Source organism: Carassius carassius, chromosome 11, assembly GCF_963082965.1.
Source record: "Carassius carassius chromosome 11, fCarCar2.1, whole genome shotgun sequence".
Lineage (NCBI taxonomy): Eukaryota > Metazoa > Chordata > Actinopteri > Cypriniformes > Cyprinidae > Carassius > Carassius carassius.
The window spans coordinates 901098-912716 of NC_081765.1; the positions used below are offsets into that span (position 1 = coordinate 901098).

The 11619-nt window shown below is 41.2% G+C and overlaps 1 protein-coding gene across 4 annotated transcripts; it reads left to right on the plus strand.

The window, feature by feature from the left end:
* Window positions 1-320: 320 nt before the first annotated feature.
* Window positions 321-7538, plus strand: LOC132152608 (poly(rC)-binding protein 2-like). 4 transcript variants are annotated; one of them, XM_059561361.1, is made up of 12 exons: window positions 330-518; window positions 1629-1768; window positions 2010-2042; window positions 2118-2234; window positions 2701-2832; window positions 2903-3031; window positions 3108-3182; window positions 3279-3320; window positions 3410-3482; window positions 3558-3613; window positions 6265-6434; window positions 6512-7538. In XM_059561361.1, exons 2-12 carry the CDS (start codon window positions 1676-1678, stop codon window positions 6546-6548), a joined length of 957 nt encoding a protein of 318 aa, XP_059417344.1. In that variant the 5' UTR covers window positions 330-518; window positions 1629-1675; the 3' UTR covers window positions 6549-7538. The 4 variants fall into 4 exon arrangements, with proteins under 4 accessions (XP_059417340.1, XP_059417341.1, XP_059417342.1 ...); XM_059561358.1 differs by having other exon boundaries at window positions 324-518; window positions 3108-3320; XM_059561359.1 differs by having other exon boundaries at window positions 326-518; window positions 3410-3613.
* The last annotated feature ends 4081 nt before the right edge of the window (window positions 7539-11619 follow it).

The window sequence follows — 11619 nt, forward strand, 5'->3', positions numbered from 1 at the left end:
CTTTTTTCTTAAGTAAGAAAATAAAAAGAAGATTTGAATGTTTGGTGAATCCGGCCCCAGGTAGAGATTGGGAGGTCATTCCACCAGCTGGGCACAGTCCAGGAGAAGGTCCTTGAGAGTGATTTTGAACTTTTGATTATTATTGTGCCTGTCATACTCATACTGATAGCACATATTCATTCACACCCAGAGACGGCCGAGTTCATTATTCCCTCTGACCCTGTGACCCGATCCGCACCCGGTTCTGTCCATAGACATGGTTCTGTCGCTCATTCATCTTCAGTACGTACTGCGCGCAGTGTGCGTCGCGGGGCGGGGCGGGGCCAGTGCGCGGTGACGTCAGAAAGGTCGTGGGTGAGAGGTGATCGGGACACATCTTGTTGTCTTTGTAAGAGTGGAGCTCGATCACGCAGCCGTGTCTTCCCTCTTCCCCGAATCCTCTCAAAACTCCCTCCCGAACCTCCCCCTCTTACCCTCCGGACCCTCGAACCCTCTCCCCTTCCCGGAGCGCGCGTCAGGTGAGACTTTGCCGCGTTTCGTGCGTTCATGAGCGCGAGGGGCCTGCAGGCCGCGGGAGCGCGCTAGCACTAGCGCTCGTGCTAATCAGCGTCCGCTGCTCTCTTGCGATCTGACTCGATATTTTATCGTTAAGATCAACACTGCGTTGTTTAAGTTCTCAAATAAACGCCGTGAATTCAGCCGAAATAGGCTCGTTTCGATTAAAGAGCGGTCCGCTGGCTCTGTTACGCAGCTAGTAAACACGAGCTAAAGCAGCTTCGCCCCGCGAAGAGTTAAATGGCGTGTTTACAAAGAAAATCCGCCGATTTAAAACCAAACTCGTTTGAGCAGCAGGAATTAGCTTCATATTTATCTTAATGGCCTGTTGATTAAACTGAGTATTTATGTTGTTTTTCGGGAGAACCTGCTGATGAAAATGAATGGCGTGTTTACGCTTCATTGAGTGTTTCATCGGGTTTGTGATGTGTAGCGTGTTTATCATGAAGAACTCTGTAGATGACTGACATAGTTATAGTAGAGGAGTGACCGTGTGTGTGTCTCTCTCTGTGTGTGTGTCTGTCTCTCTCTGTCTCTCTCTCTCTGTCTCTCTCTCTCTCTCTCTCTGTCTCTCTCTGTGTCTCTGTCTCTCTCTCTCTCTCTCTCTCTCTCTCTCTCTCTCTCTCTCTCTGTCTCTCTCTCTGTCTCTCTCTCTCTCTCTGTGTCTCTGTCTCTCTCTCTCTGTCTCTCTCTCTCTCTCTGTGTCTCTGTCTCTCTCTCTCTGTCTCTCTCTCTGTCTCTCTCTCTCTGTCTCTCTCTCTGTCTCTCTCTCTCTCTGTCTCTCTCTCTCTGTCTCTCTCTCTCTCTCTCTGTCTCTCTCTCTCTCTGTCTCTCTGTGTCTCTGTCTCTCTCTGTCTCTCTCTCTGTCTCTCTCTCTCTGTCTCTCTCTCTGTCTCTCTCTCTCTCTGTCTCTCTCTCTGTCTCTCTCTCTCTCTGTCTCTCTCTCTCTGTCTCTCTCTCTCTCTCTCTGTCTCTCTGTGTCTCTGTCTCTCTCTCTGTCTCTCTCTGTCTCTCTCTCTCTGTCTCTCTCTCTGTCTCTCTCTCTCTCTCTCTCTCTGTGTGTGTGTGCACAGGTTGATCGCCCGTGAGCACAGATCCAGGGCTCGTCTCGTTGATCATCATGGACTCTGGTGTGATTGAAGGAGGGCTGAACGTCACGCTCACCATCAGACTGCTCATGCATGGTAAAGAAGTGGGCAGCATCATCGGAAAGGTGGGTTTTTAAAGATCTGTACCAAAACTGTTACTGTATTAAACAACAGAGCAGTTTACATTACTCATTATAACATATGCCTGCAGAGGGCACCAGTGGCTTTTATTTAAAAAGAATTGGAAATTTGGGATCAGACTGCCTTGAATTATTGTATTAGCAGAGTGAAAATGAGCAGAACTAATACTGCTGTCACGGGTTTATTATTCCAGTGCACTTATCCCTGCATGTTTGTGTCTCACAGAAAGGTGAATCGGTGAAGAAGATGCGAGAGGAGGTGAGCTCCGAGGCGTGTGTGTAGCTGTGCTGGTGATGCTTTTCTTCATGTGTTAGTGATGGTGTCTCTGTGCAGAGCGGCGCTCGGATCAACATCTCTGAAGGGAACTGCCCCGAGCGCATCATCACCCTCGCAGGCCCCACCACGGCCATCTTCAGAGCCTTCTCCATGATCATCGAGAAACTGGAGGAGGTACAGCGTCACATCAGGAGCATGCTCTTCTGTTAAAGCCCCTCAGCGCTGGGCTCCTCCAGGGGGTTCTGGGCACTCAAAACATGCCTTCAGACACGGATCAAAGCTTTAGTGCACTTAAGTGACGTCAATATTATCATATGAATTATATTCTATTCGGCTGGGTTTGATACCCTGGGTCCTCTGCTAAGAACTAGAAAGTAGTCCATGTGAATGTAATATTAACATTTACTCCAATATAAAGAGATGGGAGAAAATCAGAAGTGTGTCATGTGCATCAGATTTTAAAGAGACAGCGCTGCTTTAAAGTCAATCCTGCTGCAGTTTGTCATTGACTCTGCTTGCTGACTGACTTCTGCAGCTTGAATGACGATTAATCTATATTCAATTTATCGTTTATGCATACAGGATTATGTGAAGAGTGTTTTTAGGTTCACTTAAATGAAATGTTAATAATGTGCTCCAGGACATCAGCAGCTCCATGTCCAACAGCACGGCCACCTCCAAGCCCCCGGTCACGCTGAGGATCGTGGTGCCGGCCAGCCAGTGCGGATCGCTCATCGGCAAGGGCGGCTGCAAGATCAAGGAGATCAGGGAGGTGAGAGCGCAGGAAGTGAAGCGCTTTACTGTGTGTGGAGGCGGCTGTTCATCGGTGTTTCTGTGTGTAGTCGACAGGAGCTCAGGTCCAGGTGGCTGGAGACATGCTGCCTAACTCTACTGAGAGAGCCATCACGATCGCCGGGACCCCGCTGTCCATCATCGAGTGTGTCAAACAGATCTGTGTGGTCATGCTGGAGGTAAACACACACACTCTCTGCCCTCCATTCACACACACATCTCCACAACACATCAATACCTCTGTTCTCCTTTCAGTCGCCTCCCAAAGGTGTGACCATCCCTTACCGACCCAAACCCTCAGGATCGCCTGTCATTTTCGCAGGAGGACAGGTGTGTGTGTGTGTGTGTGTGTTAATGCCACCTGCAGCTCTAGTACGTGTGTGTGTGTGTGTGTGTTTGATCTCATCTCAGACGTGTGTTTTGCAGGCATACGCGGTGCAGGGACAACATGCCATTCCTCAGCCTGATGTAAGAGACCGTTCTTGTGTTTCCTCTGGGAGAACACTTACTCATGTTAAATCTTCAGTGTCGTGGCATGCTGTTTTCTGTCTCCGCAGCTCACTAAACTCCACCAGTTGGCGATGCAGCAGAGTCCGTTTCCTCTGGCCCCCAGCAGCCAAGGCTTCACTGGTAAATCCCTCTCTCAGACACGGTTGCTCTGCGTCTGCTCCTTTCATTGGCTGATTGTGTTTCTCTGTTCTGCAGCTGGTATGGACGCTACTGCACAGACAGGCTCTCATGAACTGACCATTCCTAACGACGTGAGTTTGCCACACGCTTCTGACAGGACAGACAAATCTGACAATATTAGGGCTGCAACAATGAGTCCATAATCACTACTGAAAATACCAACAAAAAACTTAATCAGCGTTTAATCATAATGCGCACAGAAATCAAATACTGTTTTAATAAGTCAAAATATTAAGTGGCAGTACTGACCGTGGGGACTTTCGTCTGTTTATCCACAAACTGTAACCGTTTGATCCCTATTTGTAACCCTGAAACTAGAGTGAGCTTGGTGACCCCTTGTAAATCTTCAGGGACCCCTAGTGTGCTACACAGACATTAGTAATCAAACACACAGAGCATCATAACAGACCAAACTAATAGAGCGCTAATCACCTGACCCAGTGCTTCACAAACAGAGGGATCATGTACTTTCCAAAAGAAACCTCTGCAGGGTGATGAAGACCACACTGTATAACTGTCCCGCAAGTAATTAAACACAATATTAATGCCCTGATTAGCTCAGCCATGACTCAGCACCCGCTGGAGCGCTCTGTTATCAGCTGCAGCAGATCAATCAGAGTTATATTGGGTTAAATAACTCTGACACAAACCACCATTTCAAATATTCATAAGAGAATCGTGGAAAAATAGTTTGCTCAAAAATATCAAGCAGCACAACTGTTTTCAACATGGATAATAATTAGAAATGTTTCTTTATATATTATATTCTGATTTCTGAAGATCATGTGACACTGAAGAGTAATGATGCTGAAAATACAGCGGAGCATCACAGAAATACAGTAGCCTGTATGTTAAAACATTCAAATAGATCATATAAACTGAAAATAATTCACAATATTAGTGTTTACTGTATTCTTAATAAATAAATGTAGCCTTGGTGAGCATAAGAGACTTTCCAAAAAACAAAAAGAGGCGGCCAGAGAAAAAAAGAGAGGCCAGGCCCCTGGCCCGCTGCCTCTTTTTGCAGATTTTTTTCAGGCAGATTTTGGGAACCACTGACCAACTCTCTCACACACACACACACACACACACACACACACACACACACACACTATTTTATTTAATTCACACAGGTCTACCTCATGGTTTGCACTTTTGAGAAAAACAATGGCACAATAAAAAAAACTTTTCAGGTCTATGTCCAATCGTTCACTTTTTCTAGATATAAGGTTAAAATTATTTTTACTGTATTTTTTCTTATATCGCAATATAATATTGATATCACCTGGATAGTGTAAAACATGAATTTTAGCTCATATGGCTCACCCCTAATAACAAGGCTTTATTGTTAGTACTATTATCCAGCAAGACACATTCATTTGATCAAAAGTGACAGGAAAGACATCTATTATATTACAAATGATCTCTATTTCAAATAGAAGCCATTCTTTTGTATGGTGACTGGGAAGGGACATGTTTATTCATGGTCATGGGAACATCATAGTATTTTGAGGCCACAACCTTAGGACCATTACAGCGGTAACCAAGGAAACGCTTTAAGCTCCTCCCACTGCACTGTTCATGAGTGCTTTGTTTACAGCGGTAACCAAGGAAACGCTTTAAGCTCCACCTGCCGCAGTTTTCTTGAGTGCTTTGTTTACAGTGGTAACCAAGGAAACGCTTTAAGCTCCACCCCCTGCGGTGTTCATGAGTGCTTTGTTCACAGCGGTAACCAAGGAAACGCTTTAAGCTCCACCCGCCACAGTGTTCATCAGTGCTTTGTTTACAGCGGTAACCGAGGAAACGCTTTGAGCTCCACCCGCCGCAGTGTTCATGGGTGCTTTGTTTACAGCGGTAACCGAGGAAACGCTTTAAGCTCCACCCGCCGCAGTGTTCATCAGTGCTTTGTTTACAGCGGTAACCGAGGAAACGCTTTAAGCTCCACCCGCCGCAGTGTTAATCAGTGCTTTGTTTACAGCGGTAACCGAGGAAACGCTTTAAGCTCCACCTGCTGGCAGAGAGTGGATCTGCGTCTCGTTCAGCTCGTCTGCTGTTTCTGTTTCATGCAGATAATTCTTATGTATAGTTTCACAAAACTGAAGTCAAACAATTCTGTTTTTGCTTCAAATTTTGAATTTATACAATCTAATTTAGATTAAAACTGCTCCTGTTGCATGTACTGTATACAGCATCTTTGTTTGGATCATGATTAAAATGGAGTGGTTGCCTCTCATTTTAAATGGAAAGAGTACAGACAAAGCCTTATTTTGTTTATATTAAGAGATTTTTTTTATTTGTGTAACTCTATTCAACTTGTGGCAGTTTAGTTTTATTAACATTTACAGTCTATTTAAATTTGGTAATTTAACAGAAGCTTTTATCCAAAGCCACTTACAAAAGAGGACAATCGAAGCATTCAAAACCAACAAAAGACCAATAATATGCAAAGCTATATTATATATTTTAGTGTTATATTTCAATTTCACAAAGAAACTTGCAGCATTTTGTCCAAGCAATAATGAAAGGACACATTTATAATTCGTCTTGAATCTCGGTTTGTAAAAAAATAAATAGTGAATCGAATCATGAAATCAAGATCTTGAATCGTGAGTTGAGTGAATCGTTACATCCCTACTGAAAATGCAGCATCACAGGAATAAATGTCATTTTACAATCTGTTCAAATAGCAAGGTTATCTAAAGTGGTAATGTTTTCCTGACAGTTGATTGGCTGCATCATCGGCCGTCAAGGTGCCAAGATCAATGAGATTCGTCAGATGTCAGGGGCACAGATCAAGATTGCCAATCCAGTGGAGGGCTCGAGCGACCGGCAGGTCACCATCACCGGCTCACCTGCCAGCATCAGTCTGGCCGAGTACCTGATCAACGCACGGTAACCAGCAGCACACAGACACTGACATGTGTTGGTTTCCATCTCCGCTCAAGAGCCGTCTTCTCTTGTGATTTCAGGCTCTCATCCGAGGCGACAGGAATGGCTGCAAACTGATGCTGTCCGCCCCTTTCTCCTCCATCACATTACGCTCTCGAAGTGCAAAAGAAAACCAAGTATTTTCAACCCCTCTTTTCCTTTCACCCACCCCAAGCTATGCTTCATGGATATACACAAGTATTTTATTTATTTATTTCATGAAAATGTTTTTAAAATCCCTTTGCGTACAGTTTTTAATGTCTATTTTCTTTGCCTATTTTGTCAGTTAACATAACCGTATGGAAGTGACAGTGGAGAAAGTGGAAAAATCTGAAAACACGTACATGTTTTTGTTATCTCAGATTTTTCTTATAAAAACAGAAAAAAATAAAAAAGAGCAACTACAAATGATAGGTTGACCGCTTTCCCTGTATCAAAGATTTATTTATTTTAATTTAACTCTAGGAAGTTACAGATTTTAAAATCCTAGAAATGAGCTTTCGAGAATAAGCTCTGTTTTCTGCATCAGATCGATGTGAGTCTGAGCTGTTTCAGGTCACTTGTGTTTTTTTGGTTTTTTTAATGGGGGGACGTTTGAATGTGTCATTCCTCAATTTTTGTCTTTTTTTCTTTATCCTGAAGTTGGGAGATTTTGTTAGAGGGAGGGATGGGAGATGCTGCAGTTTCTGCATTAATGACATTTCTGCTATAATGATGAGTTGAAAATATTTCTTTGAGAGAGAATATTTTTGTTTAACCCTGTGGTGTAGAGCCCAGACTGGAGGATTCCCAATCGACATTTATACGATGATGCGACTGAGTTACTGATCAATTACATGACTAGAAGGAACTTTCTAGAATTAACACTAGTTTCCTCTCTGCTCTGCTTGAGTAATAGTTATGTTCTCTATTTTTATTTTATTTGTATTTCTTTTTGTTTTGTTTTCTTGCGGGAGGAAGGAAAACCTAAAACTTTTTTTGTGCACGTTTTCAGAATATTGTAGATTTGGAGTGCAGCTGGAATGAAGAATTAAACATGCAAAATTAAAACATGAAATGCTAAAACTATGACATGCTATTGTGTGTGTGGTTTTTAAAAAAAAAAAAAGTCATATATAAACAAAATGTACCGTTTTGTCAACATTTTGCTCCTGAAATGTGCCATGCTCTTGGGGAGTGCAGGTAAGTCCAGATTTACCACTGATGAAAGCGGCCGAGAGCTGCAGTGTTACACAGAACTTAAATCTCTTAAATGATGTATCAATCCAAACGGTTATGCACGGCTTTGTTAAAATGTGCTGGAAATATATTTAAAAAAAAAACTGATACACACTGAAATAATTTTACAAAGTTTTGACAAAAGCCAACAAACAAAATCAGCAGCACTGTACACTTTTTATTTGGATAAACGGTGAAGTAAAATATTAAAGAAATCATGGCCAGATTTTAAACTAACAAAAAATATTCATAAAATGTCAGATACTGACATATATTACGTTCAAATATAGTTTTCACTATTTAAAAAAAAAATTATAACAGCCTTTAAATCTTTTTTTTTTAATAAAAGGATGTCAGAATGAAATTTTATCTGCTCCATAAACCGTTCTTCTAAAAATGTCAAGACTTGTGATAACAAGGTGGGCTGTTTTTCATCGCCCGAACAGAAATGTGGTCTGATGTTGCATTGTCAGACTGAATGAATGTGTAAATCCACAGTTTGACAGCAGACTGAGCGGTTTCCACGGTAACCTCTGTAAACAAAGCTGGTCTTCTAAACACTGCTTTATGATGCATTACACCGAGAGAAGATATAATCGAAACTTTTCTGAAGACATTCGGTTTCCTATTAAGCATTCACACAAATAATGAAATCATATATTCTTTCATATAATTTACCTTGTCATTTTTTTTTCACACAAAACAAAACTGTTGTGCCAGCGTGAGACTCTTAATAAAGCTGAACTGTTTTTACTGTGAGTTTATCAAATTAATTAATATAAGATAAGTATTAAGACTAACTGTTCTGCTGTCATGTTGAGAAAACGACTGGAAACAAATGTGAAAGATAAATCCAGAAACTTTTGGAAAAGTCATGGAAATTTGTTAAATAACTATATAAATGTTTAATTGATAATATTGGGTCGACTGAGTTTTACAGTATTACAACCAATCACACACACACACACACACACACACACACACTCCCAGTGCTCTTATGGATGTAATGACCTATCAGAGATGTTCAGATGAAAGAAAGCTTAGTTCAGTTCTCTCCTCATCATGAATAAAGTACAGATACAAGGTAAGTAAGTTGTTTTCGCAGTACAGACAGCTGTGATTATAGCTGCTGCTGGAAATGCCCTCTGCTTGCTTTATGTGGTTACTAGTAAATAAATGGCATAGCAAGATTAAATTCTTCTAGTTTACATTCCTAAAAGTTTGTCTCTGGCACTGCTGCCTTGCAAAGTTAATGGCAGTGTTAAGACACCATCATTTAATTACTTATTTTAACATTGTCTGATATGTGTTTCATTTTGTTTTTTTAATTTGTGGAAGAGGTTTTGTAAACGTCCAAAAGTCAAGTCACCTTTATTTATATAGCACTTTTAGCAATACAGATTGTCAAAGCACTTTACAATATTAAATAGCAAAACAGTGAGTCAGTAATTCAAAATGACAATAGTAAACACTCCGTTTTCAGTTAAAGGCAGTTCATCATTGAATCTGTTCAGTTAAATAGTGTCTGTGCATTTATTTGCAATCAAGTCAACGATATCGCTGTAGATGAAGTGTCCCCAACTAAGCAAGCCAGAGGCGACAGCGGCAAGGAACCGAAACTCCATCGGTGACAGAATGGAGAAAAAAACCTTGGGAGAAACCAGGCTCAGTTGGGGGTCCAGTTCTCCTCTGACCAGACGAAACCAGTAGTTCAATTCCAGACTGCAGCAAAGTCAGATTGTGCAGAAGAATCATCTGTTTCCTGTGGTTTCCAGGATGTGGAGGATTATAATGTAAGAAGAGCTCATTCAAATACTGAGGTGCTAAACCATTCAAAGGTGCTAATCCTCTACGTCCGCTACGTTCTCAAAACTCAGGCAATTTGATAATATCTAGAATATCAAAATCAACTGCGGCGGCAGATCCTTTTGCCACTTCTGGTGTGAAAAGGCTATTATATTATTATATTATATTTAAATTATTTTTTTTTTTAGTGTAAGCAAGCCCTGCCCAGATTTAAAAAGTAATTCAAAAGAAAAAAAAAATTATGACTTTATGACAATATAATGTTCCAATAAATTTCATAATCTAGCTACAATTCCCTGCACTCAGGCATTTTGGCATGGCTTGCCTGGAACGCTACAAAGTCGTGAGTCTTGGTTTAAAGTCATGATTTACGGGCTCAAAAACCTTTCCCTTATCCTTCCCTGTGAATGCCCCTTATCCGATTGCAATCCAGTGACAGGGTTGCACATTTTTAAGGACAAGACAGTATCCTATAGGATGTATTTTGAATGTCCGGTAGTCCTCAAATAACATTATAATCCCGTCTTGTTAACGAAGACATGGCATATATTTTGTCATTGTTTTAGCTAATCAATGTCTCGTCTTCGTCACAGAAAAAATGTTCATTTAACAAGTATTTTTCGTCTTCGTTAACGAAACTAACATTGCACTGGTGTGATTAGAACTTTCAGTGCAGGCTCATCACTAGCTGCTAAATTCTAATCTGATTTCGCTGGCTGGCGCTGATGCAGAGACAGACATGTTTTTACAGAGCTGTGCATTATAACCAATCACACACAATTGTGTTGAGCTTATGAATGCAATGGCCAATCAGAAACGTTCGGATGAGTCATCGCTGAAATGCAGGTGTTTTGTTCAGGGCGTGTGCGTTGACTGATTTCTGCTTTATGGTGAAATCCTCATCAGAAACAACAAAGAACAGATGTGCCTACGATATACATTCAGTTTTTGAGAGTGCTTGAACTCTGGATAAACTGGAAGTCAATGATGATGTTCTTTGATAATGTAAATGTTCTTTGCTCTCTTTCTGTACAATGCAAGTTTTATAATTAGTAACTTAAAATGTTTTTTTTTTTTAATTCATGTTAAATACAAAGTCAGTCATATTAAAAATATTTTATGGCATAGCACCCATAACTGGTACTTGCGGAGTTAATAGATCACACTAAAGTTAGGCTACTTTGCTCATCGCCCATTATAGATCAACTAACATGATCTATAAGGTAAAAAATGCATTTACTTGCATATATTTGAGAATCAAGATATTTCATTATAAATATAACATGTTCAAATAAAAAAGGAAAAATGAAATAAAACAAGCCTACTGCTGTGTCAAATGACAAGCATGACGAGACAACCACCACCTATTCACTCATCCCCCCTCAAAAATAATAAGTGCATGGTAAGTGGTATTAAAAATAAACTGTAGTCCATCTGTATTAAATAACATTTGGGCAATTCATCTTACAGTAAATCCATGTAGCCTACCAACATTTCATTAACACTGGAAGTGAAATCTTATTGTAGTCTTGAAATCAGCCTGATAGAGAGAGAGAAAAAAAAAACACAGGCTAGTTGGTATAACACAGTAGTGGAATAAACGGTATAGACTGTCCTTGTTTAGGCAGCCGTGGCATAATGTTTAGAGAGTCAGACCTGTAATCTGAAGTTTGTGAGTTTAAGTCTCCGGTCCAGCAGGAATTTTTGGTGGGGAGAGTAAATAACCTGCACTCTCTGAGGTGAGACTCTGGAGCAAGACACCGAACCTCCAACTGCTCCACAGGTGCTGCAGATGTGTGTGTGTGTGTGTGTGTGTGTGTGTGTGCGCTTGGATGGGTTAAATGCAGAGCACAAATTTTGAGTATGGCCACATGTTACTACACTCTCATTTGGCTCCTCAAATTACATCATTCATTAGTCTATTCCTCACAGAGGCCCTCTGCCTCTCTGGGTTCACTCTCACTATCATCACTCAAATGCTCTGTCTCCACCAACTCCTCCCACAGAAGGTGATCGTTGCTCCCTCCCAAAGCATTTGAGATACAGCATCTTTTCAAGCCGTTGATGATGCTCTCCAGGGCACTGCAGCTTATGCCTGGAGGACCCAATCACAGAGCAGACTCAT

What these genes read in the sequence shown, in the direction of transcription:
- LOC132152608 (XM_059561357.1), top strand. Translation starts at nt 1,676, where the DNA reads ATGGACTCTGGTGTGATTGAAGGAGGGCTGAACGTCACGCTCACCATC. An exon ending in TGGGCAGCATCATCGGAAAG is followed by an intron (nt 1,769 to 2,009) that starts GTGGGTTTTTAA and finishes TGTGTCTCACAG; the next exon opens with AAAGGTGAATCGGTGAAGAA. An exon ending in TGAAGAAGATGCGAGAGGAG is followed by an intron (nt 2,043 to 2,117) that starts GTGAGCTCCGAG and finishes GTCTCTGTGCAG; the next exon opens with AGCGGCGCTCGGATCAACAT.